General features: G+C 36.0%; 1 protein-coding gene across 1 annotated transcript; it reads right to left on the reverse strand.

Annotated features, from left to right (window-relative positions):
• Positions 1-371: 371 nt before the first annotated feature.
• Positions 372-23538, reverse strand: LOC131160328 (uncharacterized). The gene is made up of 6 exons (XM_058115908.1): positions 23020-23538; positions 21990-22154; positions 21698-21823; positions 2264-2461; positions 1454-1618; positions 372-1229 (listed from the first exon to the last, which is right to left on the reverse strand). Exons 1-6 carry the CDS (start codon positions 23266-23268, stop codon positions 810-812), a joined length of 1323 nt encoding a protein of 440 aa, XP_057971891.1. The 5' UTR covers positions 23269-23538; the 3' UTR covers positions 372-809.
• Positions 23539-24062: the final 524 nt, after the last annotated feature.

Here is a 24062-nt window from a genome sequence, read left to right on the forward strand (position 1 = left end):
TAACATATATGTTCAATCCTTCTTCTTTTTTTTTAATCAATTTATAAAAAGATATAAAAAAAAAAAAAATTCCTTAATAGACAGTCATTTTTTCCCAAGAAACTTTTCAGAATAAATGGAAACTAACACATAGAGACAAGACAGATATATATATATATATATATAGTTGGACTTGTCCTTGCATTCACACACATGCGCGCGCACACACACACACACATATATATAGTTGGACTTGTCCTACACACAGAGACAGAGACAGATACAGACAGATATATAGTTGGACTTGTCCTTACATTCACACACACACACACATACATATATATAGGAGACACACACACACACACACACACAGATACAGATATATATATATATATGGTTGGACTTGTCCTTGTATTCACACACACACACACACACACACTATATATATATATAGTTGGACTTGTCCTAGCATTTGAAAAATGACCATCAAAGACAGGCATTCAAAACTTTACACTTAGCACTTTTTTGAATGTCATTGCATTCCAGATTCACAATTATAAAATCAACAATACCACAGAAGAAAGGGCTACAATACAATGTCCAGTGTCCAGTCAAAAACCGAACGAGCATTCTGACATTGTCTAACAACAAATCCCCCAAAGATGGCATGCACAATTACATACACAGAATAATAACGAATGGAGACCCTAGCCCCAAAATTTTAAAAAATTATTTTAAAAAAATGAAATCTCCTCCTCCTCCCTTCCACGGACACCCCCCCAAAAAAAAACCTATTGTTGTACAAACTTTTGATGAAAGAAAAAGTTAATTTAGGCAGAAGAAGTTGAGTGTCTTTCTGCATTTTCTGCCTCAGGAATTTGGATACTAGAACTTGGTGGGACCTCACTCCTCGAATCATCCGCAATTTCTTTTATTGGGACTGGGATTGGGATTGGGATCGGGATCGGGACCGAATAGATTTCCTTGGTTGCTGGTGGGCTGTCGGATGGAGGGATATCAGGAGCTGAGCTTGGGGACATGGGTGAGGGAGGGGAAACAGAGAGCATCCTGGAGATTGGGTACACTTCTGTGACCTCTTCAATGCCCTCGTCCAAATAAACAACATCCTGCATGGTGAGCTGGTGATATTCAACGATTTCCCTTAGAAAGCGGTTCTCCCGCGCATATACAGAATTCTCATGGGCCAAACGAGCCTTCTCTGCCAAAAGTGTCTCAAGTTGGAGGCGTATCTGGGATTCATTAAAAAAAAAAAAAATTGCACATTGGACATCATCGTCATTATATTTACTTCTGCTCCCAAAAATAAAACATAAAACAATATGTACAAATGTGTAAACATCTTCATTATCAATTTTTGTACACTAGAAGTTCGAACCAACGATGTTAGTGTGTCCGGACAAATAAAAACAATGTATTGATCTTCAAATCATAAAAACAAATAGAAGCAAGATACCAGATCATCATCTGCAGGATTGTCTCCCTTCTCACGACTCTCCCGAAGGATTTTATTTTCTTCTTCTAGCTGAGCACAACGTTCCTTTGCAAAAGCCAAATCTGCTTTTACAGTTTTCAGCTCTCGAAGAAGTAGTTTAGCTTTGGCAGCTGTTGCCATGGCAACCTGCAAACCAGAACAAACGCCAAACAATGCATATCATATCCAAATGAGATAACAGTTGGACTTCAACCCCATGTTTAGGACCTTGAAGTTCAGACTTTGAATTTAGATTTGTGTGAACTTGAATAAAGTATACGTTGTATAATAAAAAATTATACCGAGTTTCATCCAAGTCCACACAAATCCAAATCTGCAACCTGAAATCCATGCTCTCAAACACAACCTAAATAATTGAACATAAGATCATCTCAACTGTCAATTAACTTGAGAATGATATCCGAAAAGTCAGCTGCACACCCCATCATTAACATTTTTATGTAAAATACTAAGTCCCACAGCAGAAGTACCATGAATAAAAATTAAAGATTTCCAAAAAAATGACAGTCTGACCGAAAAAGAGAGCCTGTCTTCCTTGTTTTATTTATCATCTTTTAATGCTTTTAAATTGAGGTTGGCTTACTGTAAGCTTGATTTATTCTTACAGAACTCACAATGCTTATTTAAACATTTGAGTAATGGACAGACCGAGGAAGTGCCCTTCTGCTAGTTATTTGGATGCTTTCAAGTAGGTCAAGCTGATGTTAAAAACATTCAACACACTTTCATTGCGTGAACCAGCAATACACAATTACAAAGTTGCCACCTTACGTCGCGAGATGCCTTCAGCTGAGTTTCTTGGTTCTGTATTTGTGGTTGTGCAGGTTGAAATAGAGGTTGCTGCAATGAACTATTTACACCAGACACTTGATTTTGTGCCTCAAAATTGCCTCCTTTTCTCCTTATTTGAAGCTTGCGAGTCTCTTGGATGATGTCTGCAGTCTTGTTCTCCACGATTGTGCGACCTTCCTGGAATGTGGAAAACAATGTTAAAGCGAGGCCATTGCAGTTTTAGAGCTCAATAAAAAAACCATGAAGTATTTTGAGAGAGAACTCCATTTATGAGTGAATGTCCAATCTCTGTCACAGGTTTAATACTTAATCAGAAGCAAGAAAAATTGACTAAAGCCGGATGGGAGTAACCTCTCTCTCTCTTTCTCTCTACACACACACAGACACACACACACATATAAACATACAAGCCATACTGGGAGTAACCATTCGTTGGCTATTGATCTAAATTTTACTCTAAAAAATGGCTACCTAGGAACTTGGGCACAAAACCAACATTAGCGGGAACCTATGAGGACTCTAAAATAGATAACTGTACATGGGCCAAGTTAACTGCAAAGCATGTATAACAGATACACACATTCAGTAATTTATCATTTAACAATAATTAATTCAAATTGATGGGTTCAAACTACTCTATCCATTATATTATCAATAGTGGTCCAGATCATGTGTTAGAAGGGAAAATGCATGCAATTAGACAGTTAAAAATTATCCACACAAGAAGTCATTTAATATACTGCACCACTAAACAAAATACATAAGATGGCAGGCTTTTATTCCTCCATCTTAGTGGCAGCACAATGATGATAGTAGGCCAGGCAAAAACTAGCTGTAGTAGGAACAAGCATCAGGTGATGAGAATAGTGCATATGAAACATGGGTACTGGCACAAGATCAGTATGGGGTATGGCCATTCATGTGACACAAATGCAAACAAAGAAATAAAATAAAAATTGTAGGGGCACCCCATGGCAGGAAACACAACTATCAGCAACAGACATGCACAGACACCCCACACATTCCATGGTTTTTTTCACTGTTCTTTGTTGTGGTTGCCTTCTGCCGTGTGTGTGTGTGTGTGTGTGTGAGAGAGAGAGAGAGAGAGAGAGAGAGAGATCATATCTCCCCAGTACACATCTGAAGTGGGACCGTGACAAGTTCTCCCATCCAATTTCTGATGTACTTGTTAGAGTGGCTTACACCTCTATGTAGAATCCACTAACATGAAAGTACCCCCAGGGCAGATCCACTCATATTATAGTACCCCCAAGGTGGCTCTGATACCAAATGTAACGGTCTTAAGCCCAACTCCTGTGAGGTATTGCCCGCTTTGGCCCACTGGCCTCACAGGTTTGTTCTATAAAAGACGCCTCACTTACATGGAGCCCAAACCCTCCTTATAAGCTCAAGATCTCCCTAGTATACATCCGATATGGGGCCGGGACACAATGGAAAATACTATGCTACAGATTCCCCCTTTCAAGGGATTATCTCGGAGTAAAAGTGAATTTTTGTTTATTTTTTTGGTAGTCTATTCTGTTAGTAATAATGAAACAATTATGTTTGTAGGAACAAAGAGAAGCAGATCTATTTTATACCTGATAAGTGATAAGTACCAATACCCAATGGAAGGCTAATATCACTTTCTATGAGGGAATGCGTCCAGACAAGCTCATCATTGTGGTGCTGAGACTTCTAATTGTAACAATGCTCCATCTCTCTCTCTTAATGGAAAAGGAAGAAATTCAATAATAAAGAAGAAAGTACAAAGAGGATGAAAAATCCTCACAGAACAAAAAGAAATCGAAAACAAAAGCTAGCTATTTAAAGAACAAAAACAAAAACAAAAACTAAGCTAAGAGGGCCAACCAATCATGAGAGATGGCCATACTAATAAAACACCCATTAATGAACAACCCCAAGCAAGCCAAAGAAACAGACTATGCCAAATCAGATCTATAGATGAAGCCCAATCACAAAAAAACCAAGCATCCTTTCCAATCAGACTACCCATATAAATGCAAAGGCCGCAACTGTAATTAGATTATATAGTCTTTCGGTTAAATATATTTTTTTGCGATACAAACAGTATGATTTTTATCGATTCCACATCAAACCAATTTGAATATTACTAGAGAATCAAAAAACAACCAAATTGTGTTGAGTCTCTAAACTCACCCTTGAATCTAACAAATTGATGTGAAACAATAAATTCACACAATTTTGAACCTATTGGGACCATCCAATCATTTCAGCCTATTAGATATAGCCAAACTCCAACTACTTTAAAACCCCAAAAATAGCCTATTGTTTTTTGCTTTTAATTCCTTCTCTACACAGGTTGTGTGCTGAAAAAGAGAAAGGCAAGACTTCAGGTCTCCTGTTGCCTCACAAAACTATTCTTCCCTCTAGTGGGACAATAGTGTCATACTGTTGAGAAGAGAGGGCAGCACAATAGTTGCCTAAGATGGTACTCGCGGTTGGCACATATTTTTCCAGCCAACTTCAGACTCAATTTCCCAATCCTGGCGATTCGACACTTTCATTGGTTCAGCTCTCTCTCTCTCTCTCTCTCTCTCTCTCTCTCTCTCTCATAGTTGCCTGAGATGGTACTACTCGCGGTTGGCACATACTTTTCCAGCCAACTTCAGACTCAATTTCCCAATCCTGGCGACTCGACACTTTCATTGGTTCAGAGGTTGAATTCGGGCTCAATTGGGAATCCCTTGGGAAGAATTGGGATTTGGGCAAAACCCAAACTCTAGAGCTAGGGAGGCACGTTGGAAGGAGGATATTGTTGGGGGCCAGGGGGACAAAGATTGGAGATTCACATTAAAAGAGGACGTTTTGGAGAAAGGAAGGGGTCTTGGCAAGAGGAAGGTTCAGAAGGAACCAAGAAGAAAGGGAAAGGAAGCCACATATGGAGGAGTCATCAAGAGAAAGGTTAACCCTAGGTTTTCTAATTGGCAGGTGCAAAAGAATCCAAGAGGGAGATAATTTCTCTGTTTTTTCTTTTTTTTCTTTTTTTTGGGACCCTTTTAAGGATGCATTGATTCAACCATGTTCATATACCTTGAACATCATCAGCAACTTCACACTTCCCTATCCACGGCCACAAATATAGAGAATCCAAAAAGGAGGAAAGTTTTTTTTTTTTTTTTACCCTTTTAAGGATGCATTGGTTCAACCATGTAGTAAGGCACATGCAGCACACATATAGTATTAGGGTACGGTTCATTGTAGTCTTCTTCTTCTTGTTGTCTTCCTGTTGTCGGCTGTGATGGCAGGGAGTTGAATGTAGAGACAGAGAGAAAAGCAGGCAGAGAAGTAGACCCCATGCGGCTGTCAGTGGCTACCCAACCCGGCCTCCCCAAACCCCTGAAATGCTTGTGAGACAGAGAGAGAGGGGTTCCCCAGTGCAGCAGCTCCATTGGCGGTGGTCTGGATGTTGGTGACAGTGATCAGGCAGCAGAGTTGGGTGGCTTGAGGCCACAGGGGGCGATACATGGTTTTAAATCGTAGTAGCGGGTAGCGTAACATAACAGTAACGGGTATAACGGGAAGCAGGAGTAGCAGATGTTACATAACGGGAAGCGGGGGGAACGGCCGTGAATTTTTTTTAAGCACGCACAACCTTGTGCATATTAGCGTACTTGCATGTTTTAAGCTTTTAGTCCTTAGAAAGAGTTTTAGTGTATTTGGTAAGGGCAACAAGTTATATTTGTTTTAAACTACCATTGATAGAAAAATTACGTGTGAGTATTTATACTTCTCATTGTTAAATTCTTATGTATGCTAAATTAATTAATAAAACAAAATACATTATACACTCCATTAATCTATTAGACACTTAAGACATACAAATAATACAAATATAAAATAGTTAGAAAAGAAAGAAGGTTGAAGTTGAAAAATATAGAACATAAATATCACATTACTAATATTATCAAAATAAAATATTTTCCTAACAAGTTAGTATTTTCAAATTGTTAATTAATGCATCTCTTGTAAGCATTTAAAGAAATAGTAAATTTTTTTATCATTGTCAACCTTATTATAATCCTTTCCCCTTCTCGCCACATGGTATATTGAGAATGATTTATGAAAGAGAGGGAAAAAATGAGAAGAAAAAGTAAAAAATAAAATAATTTTTTTGGTGTTGCAGTCCCATAGCAGTTACTTAACGGCCATAGTGGCTTTTACGTAACGATCGCAAACCGTAACAACCGTTACAGCCGTGATTTTTCTTCCCACTGATTTCGCAGTGTGTAACGGTCGCGGCCATTATTTAAAACCATGGGCAATAGGGAGAGACTACGGAATCTAGGGTTTCGTTTGGAACTTGGAGGGGAGTAGGGAATAAAATATATATGAGTATTTTATTTATTTTTATTTATTGATTTTTATATATTGTCATTATATTAGTGTTATCAATACTACATTATTTGAATTTGCTTGCAGACACCCCAATTTTAACCAGGCCGGGTTGGGAAGACCCTTCGTAATAAAAGTCGACTTTGTATACCAGGAAGGGGAGGATCCGGTCTGAGTCCAATTATTTTTAAATTAAGTCTAGAGTTTTTTAAAATGAGTCCCAGTTATTTCAAATATCAAGTCCTTTTATTTTCAATTTCAAGTACCAGTTATTTTTAATTGGGTCCTTTAATTTCAAAATTGATTTCTTTTATTTTTAAAAAATTGAGTCCCAGTCATTTTAAAAATTGAGTTCTGGTCATTTAAAAAATTAAGTTTCGGTCTTTAAAAAAAAATTGAGTCCCAGCATTTTTAAATTGAGCCCCGTTATTTTTAAATGTGAGTCCTCGACATTTTAAATTGAGTCCCGATTATTTTGAAATTGAGTCCCGGTCATTAAATTAATTTGAGTCTTTGTTATTTTAAAATTAAGTCCATTTTTTTTATCGGGTCTTTTGGTTTAAAATTTGAGTCCAGGTCCTCCTATTCCGGGAATCAAGTTCCATTTTATTGGGCCTATCCTTTATTTTTTTAGGAAGAATAAAATTGGGAAATTGCTTCAAATTAAAAGGAGGGGCTGCCGGCAAACAGGCAAAGAATTTTAGGGTTTTCTTAGGGTTTTAAAAGCTTATAAAAAGAGGAGAGAACACACACAAATTTCACAGCTGCAGAGGGGGAACTCCAGACTCACGCACAGTTTCACCCACAGCTCTCTCATTCTTTCCATTCACTCACCTTTCCATCTTCTTCTTCACGCACACACCACTGCTGCTGCTTCTCCCTCATGCACAGCCACTTTCCTCTCCGTCCTCACCCTGCAACACATTGCAGAGCCAGCCATCCCTCACACCTCATCGTCACCGGCAGCCTCTCTCCTCTCCGTCCTCACCCTCACGCAACTCTCTCAGTCCTCCATCTCCCTCACTATCTCATCTGCAACTCCAACAGACATGCCTCCGGAAAGAACAGACAACCACCGTCTCCAACACTGCACAGCAGCCCTCCCTGCACAAGCTCCGGCCATCCTTCACGATCCCCGCTGCTCCTCCACCGAACGCACTCATAACACAGCAATTAACCTCCAGCCACCTTACGGAGACCGCACCGTTCACTCTCCCCTTCCCTGCACTGGCTCTGCACCAACTCCAGGCGACCCAGCTCCGGCAACATCCCGGCGGTGAGTTCCCTGCCTCCAACCATGCACACACATGCACGTGTTTCTTTCTTTTTTTGTCTTGTTATGTTTTATTTTATTTTATTGTAATTATTTGTTAGTAATGTTTATGATTTATTGTTATAAATTAACTTTATTATTGTCATCATGTTTTATATATGTTTAAATTTTTATATCCTTTATTACCTAGTATATATGTTCATATTTTCTATTGTTGCTTAAAGTTCTAGATTTGTGGTTGTATTATTTAAACTCTCAGTATCTTTATTTTATTCATAGTTGTTGTATATTATTGTTAAAACTTTTTTATTATTTATTGCATTTATTTATTAAAAATTTTAGATCTGTTGTGGTATTATTTAAGTTCTTATCGTCATTATATTATTCATTGTTACTGTATATTATTGTTAAAAGTTTTTTTTTTTCTTGTTGTCATGTATATATTGTTATAGTATTGTTAATACTTATTTAGGGTTTTTCCACCATGTTTGTTAATTATATAGCACTTAGGTTTTATTTATTTATTATTGTTATTATTTAGGGTTGTAACTATGTTATGTTATTATTTAAGCATGTTTAGAATTTTGATTGGTTTCCATGTTTAGGTGTTTAATTACTTCCATATAGTGTGTATTAATTTTAGGGATTCCATATTATTGTATATTGATCTTGAGGGTTTCCATATAATGTATATTAATTTTTAGGTTTCCATATTATTGAATCTTGCTTGATAGAACTCAATTTATTTCCATATTTATTTTTAGGATTCCCATCTTATGGTATATTGATTTTTTTTAGAGTTTGTGTATATTTCGTATTAGATTCATGATGTGAATTATTTTCCATAATCTCTTTTTTTTTCTTTACATAATTATAAATTGTATATAATTTCTTGGGCTTAATTATTTCCATACTAGGGTATATTACTAGGGTTTGATTGATTGCCATGTTATTGGAAGTTCCCTTTATTGTTGATATTGGGACTTTATTATTGAGGTTTTGACTATTATGATATATATTATTATTTACATGTTACGATATATGGTATTAGTATTATATTATTTTCTTTATTTATTTTTCATATTATATTGGCTATTTGAAATTTCGGTAAAATATAGAAAAATCATAAAAAAAAAAAGAAGAAGAGAAAATTAGGAGAAAAATTCTAAAAGTATTTTTGACCTAACTTTCATTATTTTCTTTAATTGTCTTTTCGTTATTTAATTGCTCAAAGTTCGGGATATATAAAAAAAAATTAAAAAATTTAGGAAAATAGAAAAAATCAGGAAAAATATTTTTGAGACCTAGAAATCATTTTTGGTAATTTTTCATCCTGAATTAGATCAAAAACCTCCCAAAATAGTATTTTTCATACTTGGAAAACCCTACAAATTTTCAAAAGGTCGGGAGTGTACTTTGTAATATATTTTCTCAATTTTCCGTATCCCCATGATTGCAACAAAAGGGTACGAGCTTTTCTTTAAGCTTTTGCGTACCCTGGTTCTAAGGGAATATTTATATTAAATATATCTTGTAAATATCTGTGCATGTACATTATAATTTTGTAATTTTTCAAGGGGAGTAAAATAAAAGACTTTAGGTACCATTCGTAGAACGGGCGCGTAGGGGGTGCTCATATCTTCCCCTCGAGTAACCGAACTTCCCTGCTTTGGTAACGCAGACCGATTCTACCCTTAATTGAGTAGCAATCAAGTGTTCTAACCACACTAAAAGGTTAATGGCGACTCCAATCATTCCTATTTTTCCTGAAAATAATTAAACCATTTTTATTTCGCCACCCCGGGGCACCCTCACTCCCGAGAAGCGTCGCGACATAGCTATAAATTTTAAAAATAAAATGGAAAAAGAAAAAGGTTTTTTGTGCTTGTCACTTAGTTTGATTTCTTTTTTCAGTTAATTATCCGCTTCTTTATTATTTTTTATTTTTTTCATTAAAAATTCAAAAAAAAAAAAAATTGTACAAGAAATATAAAAATTTATAGATTTTTTTTTCTAGGGTTTCTAAATTCTCTAAGGTTTTCTTTTGAGGCATTCCCATAAAAAAAAATAGGGTTTTAAATTTATCAAAAAAAAAATAGAAATTGAAAAATTCAAGAGCAGGGTTTTCCTATTACTGGTTACAAGTTAGGTTGTATTTCTTGTTTTGCTTGTTGTATTTTGCTAACTATTGTAGCATTTTTCTTGTTTACTTATTGTACAATTTATTCTCATATCAATATTTGATGTTGACAACCCTAGTTAAACCAATCCAACAATGGAACTCAAAAACAGGGTCATAGTGCCCTTTCAGGATTCTTGAAGTGGGAGAACTGTCTCGTACTTGACTGGGATGTCAGATGGCCATGAAGCAAATCAAGATTAAAAATGGATGATAAATTATAAATAATTGAGCAAATTGAAGATCTTTGCTATACATATTTAGGATAATCTAAGGTTAATTAGGTATCTTTCATGAGATAGATCTGTAAGAGATGCTAATACTACCGAACTCAACTCGATTACAAAAACCAAACCCTATTAGTTTTGTGACCTAAGTTTGATTTTTATTAATTAAATTAAGTGACCTAATGACACCTAGGGTAAATAAAAGGTTAGTAGCAACTCAACTAAATGGTATAGGAAACCTAATCCCACACACATTTTGTCTCACCATCCCCACCAAGGCGTGTGGTCCCCAATCTACACATGTTAGACAATCACATTTCGCTGTGTTGTGATTTTTTAATAGTTTTTTCAATTAATTATTCGTTTGAGTAACTTTTTTTTTTTTTAATTAGAGAAAGCAAGCATATGCATGAAATATCGATGCAAAGCTTGGTTTAGATGCTTGGCTGTAGATGATAGAATTTAGACCAAAGGAATATCAATGGCTTCAGCTTGTGATTGCTGCGTTCATAGAAGCCAGGAAAACATTGATCATATTCTTTCTTTAGGAGAGGTGGCTTCAGAGGTTTGGCGTCGGGCTAGTGTGGCATTGGGGATTTCTTTCCAACGATCTCTTCCTTGGAAAAATAAAATGGCAAATTGGTTCCACTATGTAAAAAAATTGTCTATTAAAGATATTTTAATCAGGCTGATTCCATGTTTGATTACGTGGTGCCTCTGGAATCGAAGATGTAAAGCGAGAATAGAAGGAGTTTATCAAAGTGCAGATCAGATGTGGAGAAGTGTTTGATTCTGGGTTAGTTTTGTTGCTGAAAGCACCATTTCTTTTCAAAAATTGAAGAAGTCGGACATTAAGATTTTGAATGAGTTTCAAATTAAGCATCAGAGAATTTGCGATAGGCCTGGAAAAATTATTTCATGGGTTAAACCTCCAGTAGGATGGATAAAATTTAATTGTGATAGGAGTTGTAAAGGCATTTCGGGTACTTCAGGAGGTGGAGGAATTATTCGGGATTGTCATGGCATGGTAAAAGCGGCTTTTTCAAGTTATTTTGGCAATGGTACGAATAATAGTGCAGAATTAAAAGCAATCAGGGAAGGAATTCGTTTGTGTAAATGTTTGCATTATGTTAATGTGATTATTGAAAGTGACTCACAAATTGTAGTTGATTGGTTTCGGAAAGGTATATGTACTTTGTGGTATCTTTGGGAATTTTGGGAGGAACTCATGGCAGAGTTAGAAGGAGTGAATGTCATGGTAATGCATCAGTATAGCGAAGACAATAGTGCGGCTGATTTTCTTACTAAAAAAAGAGAAATGGGAAACAATGTAATTTACGAAGAACAACATCTTCTACCATGTTATCTGAAAGGTATCCTTCGGATGGATAGGTGGGGTCTTGTTTCTGTTCGTCGTTAGTTCATCGCTAGAGTTTCATTTGGTGTATTTCATTTTGTTTTTGATTGTTTTATGTTTTTATCTCCTTTGTTAGTTATGTTTAATTTTGTTTGTCCTAATTTGGTTGGTTGGTTTTAACTTGTAACCACAGTATTCTTCCGTCAAAAGTGAGGGTTTATTCATAAATAAATGGAGGTGCCGCCCTCTTTTAGTTAAAAAAAAAAAAAAAGCATATGCATGAAATATGTTTTCTAATTGTTGATAAATACCATAGGCTTAGTTTTTTGTTATCTTTTCTTATTTCCTTCCCTCATAGTTTAGGTCTTCTTATTAATCTTTTTAGACTCCCACCATTTTACTATTTAGAGAAAGCACACACATGAAACATATTTTTTTATCGTTAAAATTTAATGTAATTCACTATTTTTTAATGGGCTATATATCAATAAATGCATGTTATTTGGGATTGATTTTTTGAAAATTTGTACCAAATCTTACGATTTGATTTGATTCTCAATTCATAAAATTGAGATTTTGATTTACGATGCGAATCTTGATTTGACAACTATGCTAGCTATTCAAAAAAGGTCAAGCACAAAATTGGAGAAAGACATACTACCAAAACACCAAATAGTGAACACCCACGAAGAGGCCAAAGAAAAGATCACATCCCAAATAAAATTTGTAGATGAAGCACAATCATGAAAATTCCAAGCATTCCTCTCCAACCACGAAAAACCCAAGCATCCATATCCAACCAAATTATCCCTATAACTACAGGGACTATACCATTGCCACAAGGCCTACAAGAACTTCCTTTTTCTTTGCCTCCCCAATCCAACAAAATCAACCAACAACAAATCCTCCCTAAACTAAGGACAAATTTAACCCCAACAAACAAAAAAGCTCTCTATAAGCATCATGCTGCATAGCAATGATGAAATAAATGAGTATGATCCTCACTACTAGCAAAACATATAACACATACATCAAGGGAGAGAGCCATGAATGGTCTAGGAAGATACAAAAGTTTGTTTGTGTTAACTCTATTAAGAATGGCAATCCACACAAAATCCTTTACCGTTGTAGGCATTTTAGCTCTCATATACGATTAGCAACAGGGAAAGAATAGAAAGATTGGTTTAGATGAGAGTAAATAATTTACATGAAAACACCAAAATTATTCAAACATCAGACTATTAACATCCCATAATTCTTAAAAAGAATCCAATAAATAAATGAGAGAAAAAACTCCTCTGCCCCCCTACCATTAAGGTTCCTACAAAATTTTAAATCCCAATCCCAAGAAAACGTAATGCCATGAATGATGACAAAAGAAGAGATAAAATCAGTAGAGCATAAAGTAGGATGAAGGATGGAAGGGAAGGAAGCCTAAAAACTTATTTCTCCTAACTAGAGATCCTTTCAAAGCTGAAACCTACAGCCGTGTCCCACTTTATATTTGATATAAAGAAAAACTAAAGAAGATACCTGCCAAATGAACATTAGTGCAAGGAAAGGAAAACAACACCAATGGTAATATCTATTTCTCCATGGATGAAGAACCACCAACCCAAAGATCCAAAATAAATGGAATGGTCTAAGAAGTTTTTTAGAGGGCAAAAGGGTCGGACACAATGAAATGTGCAGGAAAAATTGTTATTTCAATATTTTAATATTATTTACAATTTTTTTAACAAAAAATAAGAGGGATAATTTCCTCCTTTCAATTGAACTTAGCTTCACCCATGTAGTGAGGGTTGGCTTCATGTCATGGAGGCGTTAGTGTAGTCATGGCATGGTGGCAATAATGGCTACATGGTATTATTTTCAAAATGTTGAGCAACAAAAAAACAACATATCCAAAAAGTAGAAGTTGCTAAAATGAGAATGCTAATGTGGATGAGTGGTCTAACATTAAAGGATAAATTAAGGAATAAAGATATTCGTGTTGAGGCATAGCGCCAGTAGAAGATAAGATGAGGGAAGGGTGGCTAAGATGGTTTGGTCACTTGCAATGTAGGCCAATTATTGCACTAGTGAAAATAAGCTAGTTATTGTTGATGGTAGTAGAAAGGGCAGGTAAAAAGGGCAGCCCGGTGCACAAAGCTCCTACGTATGCAGGGTCCGGGGAAGGGGTAGACCACAATGGGTCTATAGTACGCAGCCTTACCTTGCATTTTTGCAAGAGGCTGTTTCCACGCCTCGAACCTGTAACCTCTAGGTCACAGGCGACAACCCAGAATAAGAGAGCAAGTAAAGAATTACCAACTCTCAATTTGTTGGAGGTAACTGTATAAGATTGTGTAAATTGGTACAAAAGGATTCATCTACCAACCCATAAGGCTTTTTCTAGTCAATTATAGTAGTCTTGTCTAGTTTATCTTTTCAATAATTTTCTTTTAGGGTCAAAGATTTTGTTCTTGGATGGTTGCCATACATTATACATCTATTATCCCCTTCTTTGGTGACAAATTGCATCATCCTTATGATACATGAGTGTCCAAATCCACTTGAATTGTCATAACAATAACTTATGTGTGTGTCTTGTGAATATTAGGGAAGGACACAATAGAATTAAGACATTTTAAGGTTAGAGTTAACTATGTAATTAATGAAATATCAAGGGATCATCAGCTCTCTTAGGAAAACCATAGCTTAAAGAAATGTACCTATAACTAAATTGAATTGGCATTCTAATCAGTTGTACTCCCTCTTTATTAAAGAACTCTTCTACAATTACGATGAACTATAGAATTAAGACATTTTAAGGCTTATGGGAAACTATGTAATCGATGAATATCAAGGGTTCATTAGCTTTCTTAGGGAAACCATAGTTAAAAGAATTGTACATTTAACTAAGGAGTAAGCATTTTTATCTATCTACTTCTACTCCCTCTTTATAAAAAAGTTCTTATAACATTATGCCTGTTATAAGGGAACTTTAATTGATTTGAATACTTGGACTAGATCCCTCTCTCCTTTACTTCCATTCTCCCTCTCTTCCCTATCCCGTCATTTTTTGTTTTCTTCTTCTTTGGTGGCTCGAGTTGCTTTTCTCAGTCTAGTCATCTCTATTGGTGCACCTACTTTCAAAGTTACAATCAAAAGGGTAGGAAGACTGCTGTGCTCTCCCTCTTGGTGAGTTTATTTACTTCACTTTTTCTTTTACTTTCTTCTCCATCTTAAACCTTCCAACACTACTTGTTTGCTATTTGACCATTCTAGATCAGTGATCTTCTTATTCATCAATAAACTTGCATTATACACACATGTTTGAACTTAAGGTTAGTTACAAATGTAATGAAATTTACATGCACACTTAGATACTCTGTCTAAATTTTAAGAGAAACGGCTTTGGAATTTATTTAAAGAATATGGATGGGCACTTGTACCTTTTTACGTTTTCTCTCACTCTATTCCATCTCCTTTCTTTCCCACTTTACTTTGTCGTCTTTGGTAGCATGATATACCATCACCAACTGGAAACCACCATAGTTTGTATAATGACAGCTCATGAAGAAGGGAAGCCTAGGATTCATGACACACCATTAAATCAAAGTCATATTACTAAAATAAGTGGCAAAGGGTGTGACTCTACGTAGAAGATAATGTCATTATATGCCTCTCTGTTCTTACACTTCCTCTCTCCCCATGTTTTCCTCTCTTTTTTTCCCACTTTACACCATAATCTGTGGGGCCATGGTCATGCCATCACCAACCAAAAACGGAACCTTAATGTGTAATGACAGCTCAGGAAGAGAGGAAGTTTAGGTTTTATGGCACACCATAAAATAAAGGTATCTTACTAATCACTGGCCAAAGGTTTGCCTAGAAGACAATGTGCTAAGGGTTTATGAGATGCAAAACATACTATCATCAATTGCAAAAAGTGTGCTTTAAAGGCATTGAGTCAATTGAGACATTACTTGATCATTTGATTATATCCACATTGTTTGACTAAATTTGTCCAATTTAAAATTTCAATTATGGAAATTTCCCAATAGTCAGTAATCTTGACCTAAAAATTAACCATTGGCATAGAGAGAGGGCCAAGCCACCCCACCCAACCCACCAAACCCCCCAACCCATTGCCGGAATTTCGGGGACCATTAAGTTTTATTTGTTTATTTATTTATTTATTTTTAGTATTTACAATATAAAATCCTTGGCCCCTACTTAGGCCTAAAATCAAACCAAGCCGCTCAAACAACTCAAGAGCTTGGCTCATAAGAGCTTGTTCAAGTTCATTCATGATACAAAATGGTTTCCAAGCTTAATTTTGAGGCTTGTTTGATAAATGAGTTGAACCAAAATTTTGAGGCTTGTGGGCAGCTCCATTTCAATAGGGTCAAGTTCATGGTTTTAAAATCGCCATAGCGGGTAGCGTAATGTAACAGTAACGGGTGTAATGGGAAGCGGGAGTAGTGGATGTTATATAACGGGAAGCAGGTGTAATGGTCGTGAATTTTTTTGAAACATGCACAACCTTGTGCATATTAGCGTACTTGCATGTTTTAAACTTTTGGCCCTTCTTAGAAAGAGTTTTAGCGTATTTTGGATACTTTAGTTCGAGTAACTAAGTTATTTGGTAACGGCAACAAGTTTACATTTGTTTTCAACCACCATTGATAGAAAAATTACGTGTGTGTGTGTGTATTTATACTTCTCATTGTTCTTATCTTGTGATAAATTCTTATGTGTGCTAAATTAATTAATAAAAAAAAATACATTATACACTCCATTAATTTATTAGACACATAAGACATACAAATAATAAAAATATAAAATAGCTAGAAAAGAAAGAAGGTTGAAATTGAAAAATATAGAACATAAATATCACATTACAAATATTATCAAAATAAAATATTTTCCTAAAAAGTTAGTATTTTCAAATTATTAATTAATGCATCTATTGTGAGTATTTAAAGAAATAGTAAATTTTGTATCATTGTCATCCTCATTATAATATTTTTCCCCTCTTGCTACTTAGTATATTGAGAATGATATATGAAAGAGAGAGAAAAGTGAGAAAAAAAAGTAAAAAATAAAATTTTTTTTGGTGTAATAGTCCTGTAGCGATTACATAACGGCTGTAGCGGCCTTTACATAACGGTCGCGGTCCGTAACAGCTGCTACGGTTGTGATTTTTCTTCCCATTGGTTTCGTGGTGTGTAACAGTATCGGTAACCCACAAAACCATTACGTAACGGCATTACATAACAGTCGCAGCCGTTATTTAAAACCATGGTCAAGTTCCATAGACTGTAGTGGGCTTATGTAACCTAAACGTAGGGGCTGTCTGGGTGTGGGCTTGTTTACCCCAATTCTATAACATGATCTTAGTAAACCCAGGCCCAAGGCCAATAAGATGGCTTGGTGGGGGTAAAGAAACCCTAAACCAACATTAGTAAGAGCCCCTTTTCACCTTTTGCCTAACAAACCCCAAAGCCTCTCCCCTCTCAAAATAAGATGAAAGGAACCAAGCCGTTCATCAGCATAACCTTGCACCATAGGGGTCCCTCGTCAGCTTGTTCATTTGCATAATGAACAAGTTAGAGCATGGTAAAGCTTGGCTCAGCTACAGCCCTATCCCTGCCAAAATTTAAGATACCTTGTCTCGGTCCTTCTTAGAAAATTGACTAAGTTCTATAATTTTTTGTGACCCTGACCCCCCCCCCCCAAACTCCCAAAAGAAGAAAAAAAAAAAAAGTTGCAGCCTATAATATTAGGTATTTCTAGTTCCATGCAAATCAATACGTTCCTATTGTGTGTGCAGTAATTATATCAAAGGAAGAGTAAATTAACACAGACACTCATTGATTAAAAAAAAATTAAACAAAAATAAATCCAAACAAGGTGTTAAATTTTACAAATTACGGATTAATAGTTGATGAAGTTCCTGATGCAGGAAACACTAACAATAAACAGCAGATGGTCACAGAGGGGGGAAAAAAAATTAGCCAACCCTTGTTTTGTGGCAGAGGATAGTCGCACAGTTCAAAGGCCAAGTTTGTTAGTTTGCTTTTCACCATAGGAGCATCCTGCTCTCAATTTTTTTTTTTTTTTAATGGAACAAGAAGACAATATTATTAAATCTGAAAATCAGAGAACATGATTTAGAGGAGTCCTCCTCAACTAGCTAGAAAAGCTGAAGAAAAACAATAAACAGCGAGGAAAATACCAAAAGAGGAAAAACCAAAACACAATACAAAAAAATTCTCAAGAGCGCTGTCTTTCAATCTCTAGCAAGGTCAGACAGCGAAGACCCCCAAAGAAACCCAAGGAGTGCACCCACAAGGAGGCTAGGGAAGTCACTCTATCCCACAGAAGTTGCGAACAAGTTGATCAGCTTCTCAAAATCCTAGCATTCCTCCCTATCCACAAGGTTCAAATCATGGCAAAAACAGCCGCACATCATAGAGCTTTGTCATTCCCCTCAAATTAACCAAAAACAGGTCTCTCACCTTTCCTTGAGCCACCCACTCTTCCCCCACCAGAGAGAAGAGGGCATTCCAAAGCTGCGATACCAACTTGCAATGCACAAAAAGATGGGCATTCGACTCATTGCTTTCACAACACATGAAGCATATATCAAGACAAAAAGCCTTATAGGGTATTCTCCTTTGAAGCAGATCATGCATGTAATACTTTCCAAAATCATGGTTCAGACAAAAGTCCAAATCTTCCCTGGCACCTTAGCACTCTAAAGAAAGTGGTTCCAAGGAAAAGGATTAAGGTATGAGTTTTTAAAAGGTGAGATAGAAAATATTTGGAAGCAATATACCTGAAAAATCCACCTCCCACACTCTCTCATCCTCGCAAGAAGAGGGAATGTGCTGGTCCAACAAGGAAATGAGGGTACTGAGCTCATCGACCTCTCCTTTGTTGAGATCCCTGTAAAAATGGAAATCCCAAGAAGAAGAACCACCCTCGGAAGAAATAAAGGAGCCTATAGAAGCATTATGAAGTGAAGAAAGCTTAAAAAATGAGGAACCTTTTGCTCCAACAAAGTCTCTTACATCCTCCCCGAAGACGATTTTAATGCCATTACCCACTTTGAACCAAATAAAAGGAAAAAACAACTGCCTACCTGAGAGAAAATTTTCCAAACACGTGTGTGAGATATGATGCGCTGCTTCATCCTGCTCACAATATGAGACTTGGAAGACTGTTTTGTGCTCTCCCTCGCAAGTTTATCTTCTTTGTCCTTTCCTTCTACTTCGACTTTAACCTTTGTACACTGCTTATTCACTATTTGACCATTTCAGATACATTTTTTTCATTATTTTAAATATACTTGCATTCTACACCATGTTTACACTCGACAAGTTTCCTTAGAACTGGTAACTAAACCTATACAGCCTTAACCTTAAAATTTCTGCTGTGACCTGTTAATAATACTTTGTCTACTGATTCGAATATCTAAACACTGGTTCTCAAGATCTTAAGCTCTATGATTATTTCTTGCTCCTAAGATGTTTCTACATCTTTCTTTCTTGCATTCCGTTCCATCTATTCTTGAAATTTGGATGGGAAGTGAAAACATGCTGAATCAAATTGTCGATGCCATCTTAATTTGTTAGGCAGCTGCAAATTGGGTCAGGATGTTCTTACTAAGTGGAAATTTGGCCTAAGTTTGGGTTCCTTGTAATTTATCCTCAAGTAAAATAAGTTCCAAAATCATTTCCAGAAGTCCCTAGAGCTGCAACTTGTAGGAATTCAGTGTACATTCAAGACTTCCTCAACAAGAAAATGCATTATTGACTCAACTAAACAAAATGTAATTTTTTCTCCAATATATTTCTATGATACTTTGTTGACCATCATGCATTTTAAAAATGCAAAACAGGTGTTCTCTCTCACATTATTCAGTTAGATGCAAAAAATTCTTTTGTAATAAATTTATGTGCTAAATAGGATCAGTCAAGAGTTAATACCTTACAAAGCCATTTCACTTGCAGATTCAAAGATTCCAATAAAGTTCAATAATACCCCATTAGATTCCCATGATTGCAGGATTTCTATGTTTGGTACATTGGTATTATTCCTACGACCTTCCCAGGAATTTAAGTCTTTTTGTTCACTACCCCGTCTTTGGAATGTTACAACCTACAATATCACATATGTAATGGTAATCATACTCCACAAAATATGAAAAGTGATGCTGATGGTATTTTAACATGCCTGGAATCTTAATTTTTAATTTGAACCAAATTTGGGCATATTTTAGAGTATTATTGCAAACATTCTGTGAACCAAATGCCCACATGAGGACAACTATGTGTTACATATATAGTAATTCCTTTCTTTATAATTTTCTCTTGAAGGCTAAGTGCAAGGGTTGAGGACTGCACAATAAATGATTTTTATCTTAGTTGAGTTTAATAAAGCTATAACTCTTTACAGATGATGAAACCCGTGCCCCATAAATAAAAACAGAAGAAAGTCACTCTCTCTCTCTAAGTTTGTAATGCCAAACATCCCCTAAAATTTTATTATAAATGCAATCTAACCAAACCACTGCAACTACTCATGTTCTTTTACATTAGAATACTCTTCATTGTCTCCTACAACAGATCTTATGTCTTGCTTTTAACAAAAATGGTAAAAAGTAAACCTGTATCAAAATTCTGAATATGCTTACTTGGTGTTGTTGCAATATGCAGGCATGATCTTACACAGGTGAAGCTGGATGGCACCTCGGAATGTGGGAGATTTCTTGATCATGAAGGATAGGGATTTTAGCTCAAGTGGAAAGGGCGGCATATCATGGAACGGAGCAATTTTTGCTACCTTATGGACCCTTTGTATCAAGAACACAAGAATCTTTAAGGGTTGAACATCTTGCGCTAGTGTCTTGTGGAATAGGGTGGTGTTCTTGGCTTTGTTTTGGGCCCATTCTTTTGGTGTCTTTTGGGGTTTATTGCTGTCCGATCTTCAAAGGGATTGGAGGGCAGCTCTTTTGTAATATTTATGGTACAGTTCATTATATATTGAGGACATCTTGTCCTCTTCCATTGTACATTATTTTGGTTCTTAATAAAAATTTTCTCTTATCCAAAAAAGAAAAAAAATAGAAAAAAAGAAAAATCTACTCTTGTTTTGTTGCTTTCTTGTTTCTAGTCTTAGTAAGCTTTTTAATACTTCAATTCCAAAAAAAACAGAAAATAGAAAATTAATTTTTTGAGTTTCAAAAGAAGAACTCTACAAGTTCAATTTTAAGGAAGTTTTTCGAGAACCTAATAGATGAATAACACATTAAAAAAATAAATAATAAAAAATCTTGGTAACATAGAAGTCGCCTTTGGGTTCAAAAGAAGAACTCTACAAAATCAATTTTAAGGAAGTTTTTCGAGAATTTAGTAGATGAATAACACATTAAAAAAATAAATAAGAAAAAATCTGGGTAATAAAGAAGTCGCTGTATACGAAGATGATATCTTATTGTTTTATCATAATGTTGGAAAAGATGATTCATGGGGAATACAAGATTACACCAAATCATGTGAGGCAATTGCTGTGGGCAGTAGGAATAATGCAATTAACCATCCATAGAAGAACTCTACAAGTTCAATAAAGGAAGTTTTTGGAGAATTTAGTAGATGGATAACACATTAAAAAGATAAATAAGAAAAAATCTTGGTAACAAAGAAGTCGCCGTATATGTTTGAAGATGATACCTTATTGTTTTATCATAATGTTGAAAACGATGATTAATGGGGAATAAGATTACATCAAATCATGTGAGGCAATTGATGTGGGCAGTCAGAATAATGCAGTTAACAATCCATAGATAATAGTATTCACTATTTTGGGATAATTGACAAGAGTTAGAAAATAAGAACAGAAGAAACTATAGACCATCAGGCGACTGTGTTGCAGTTGAGAAACTAGGAAAATGAATTGGCATTCTAAAGGCATAATTTGTTAAAAGGATAAGATCAAAACAACTAACCTCAAAAGCATTTCCAATGGTGCCACCAATGTGATTGAGAGAAGATGTGATTGCATCCAAGCCCTTCCGTATTTTGGGGTTGTCCATTCTTCTAATGCTCTCAGGTGACTGATATGGTTGGGATACCTGCAATATGGAGAAGATAAGAGGAACAATATTAAAAATCATAAAAGAGGCTTTGCATGAACAAGTATTCGGCATTAAAATTCAAAACGAGCACACTGAAAAGATCACCCTTAACTTGAAAGTGGCCAGAGTTGCATAAAAAACAATGTTGTGATTTAATAATTACCAGGTTGCCTGTAGACGAATCAACCATTTGTGGCCTTGCTCTTTTAGGCATATCAAACTGCTCATCATCGTCAAGAATTGCTTTGGCTTTCCTGGCCAAAACACCCCAAAAACCTTTGGGCTCATTTGTACTTTTCAGCGATGTATACTCATACTGAGTAGGAACCTGCAATATGAACTGTCAGGGATTCACTTCATTTCAGGAGAGTAGGAAAAACTGATATATATATAGACACGTACACACACCAAGCCTAAGTCCCACTAGTGGGGTCGCTACATGAATCCTTTTCTGCCAATTTACTTGATTACAGACTAGTTCTTCTACATTTTAAGGGCCAATGCCAACAAGATATATAACAGAAACAAACTGATCAATTTAACATAAACTTAGTGCACAGGTGTTGACTGAGGAATGATATCTGACTCTCCAGCTGTCCAAAGTAAAATGCACTTACATACAGAAGAAAACCAATAGTGCAGAAAATGTATCCTCTGCCGTTCTCATTGTCAGACATTGGATTTTTAGCAGTATAATTTCTCAAAGCAACGTACTTTTAGAAAACAATCGATGTTGAAACTTTTTGAGAGCGGATAGAACTAAGTCGTACTCAAAATTACTAACGAGAAGAACTTCCAATCATCATCAGTAATACTCCGAATTCTGCTATATATATCAATGCCTCCGAACTATTACTAGATTCAACAAAAATTAATGGATTAAAAATCATTACAACTTGCTCCACCATACCTAACTTGAAAAGAAAAGATCAAGAGAATTCTTTTTTTAAGAGTTAACATCAACAGAATCATCCATAGAAGAAAACCATCTCCAATTCAATAACAAAATCAGCGTCCAGGAAAAGAGAATCCGTAACAAACTTGTCACGCGTAATTCATCTACATTCAATTGAGAGGCGCACACACATTAGGTCGTTTCAGTTCGCATTAAAAATGTCGAGAATTGAGACCGATCTGCTGGTAAAAGAGAAAAGCGGCAAATGTATGAGAAAATGAATGGATATAAAAAGAACCTTAGATCGTTGACGCTCGGAATCTCTGTTGGCGTAGGAAAAAGCAGAATCGCCATAAGCAGAGGAAAGCGACGACTCGCGATGCGCGGCAGATGCTCGGATCGCCTGAGCGGCAAGAGACGAAGAATTGGCATTGGAATTGGAAGAATAAGAAGAAGACGAAGAAGAAAAGGGGTCGTCCGGAGGGTAATGTATCTCTTCCTTGAAAGTCGAAGCCCTAGCCATTCCCTGCCTCCTTCTATAAGCCATTATCTTCCCCCGCTTTCCCCTCTTCCCGGTCTTGCTCTACCCCGATGATGATGATGACTACACACCGTCAGTCGTTGCAGCACCAGAACAACCGCCACCGGCAGGTGCGCCACCACGCGAGCAACACCACCACCACCACCACCGCGAGCACCTGAAGCAGCACGATCTCCACCGAGAACCAGGAGGATGGGCTGGAATGTCTCTGGAAATGGATGCGCCCGCGTTTAACGAACTCCCCTTGAAAAAACACGAGAGAGAGAGAGAGAAGCGGTACAGCCGTTAATTGCATTTTAAAGGAAAGCCGAGAACCGTTGGATTATCAATAATCAGCGAGAGATGGCCCAGACAATTTACCTTTCATTTCGTTAATTAGCTTCTTCTTTTTTTCCGCTGAGCACATTAATTAGTTTTTTAGGTTATTACCGCACTGCCCGCGTGCCCCTTGCCTATTACAAGGCAAAAAATAAAATAAATAAATACAAACTTTTTTGTTTGGATCAAATCAAATTAAGTATTTTGAGTCTATTTAATTTAGTTTTGAAATTTATTATTTCAATTATGACCTTAAACGTTTGATATATGGGAATTTTAAAAAAATAACAAAATAAACTATTTAATACGCAAAAATCAATCACTACTAATGTATGTTGATTATTTTATTCATTATATATAATTATATTATTTAGTGAATTTTCACGCTAATTTGTAGTTCATTACTCTAATATTTTGATATGTTTTTTATTATTATTTTGTAATTTTATTTTTTAAACCTCATTTGTAATGTCCTAATCTTT

This window comes from Malania oleifera, chromosome 7, assembly GCF_029873635.1.
Source record: "Malania oleifera isolate guangnan ecotype guangnan chromosome 7, ASM2987363v1, whole genome shotgun sequence".
Classification (NCBI taxonomy): domain Eukaryota; kingdom Viridiplantae; phylum Streptophyta; class Magnoliopsida; order Santalales; family Ximeniaceae; genus Malania; species Malania oleifera.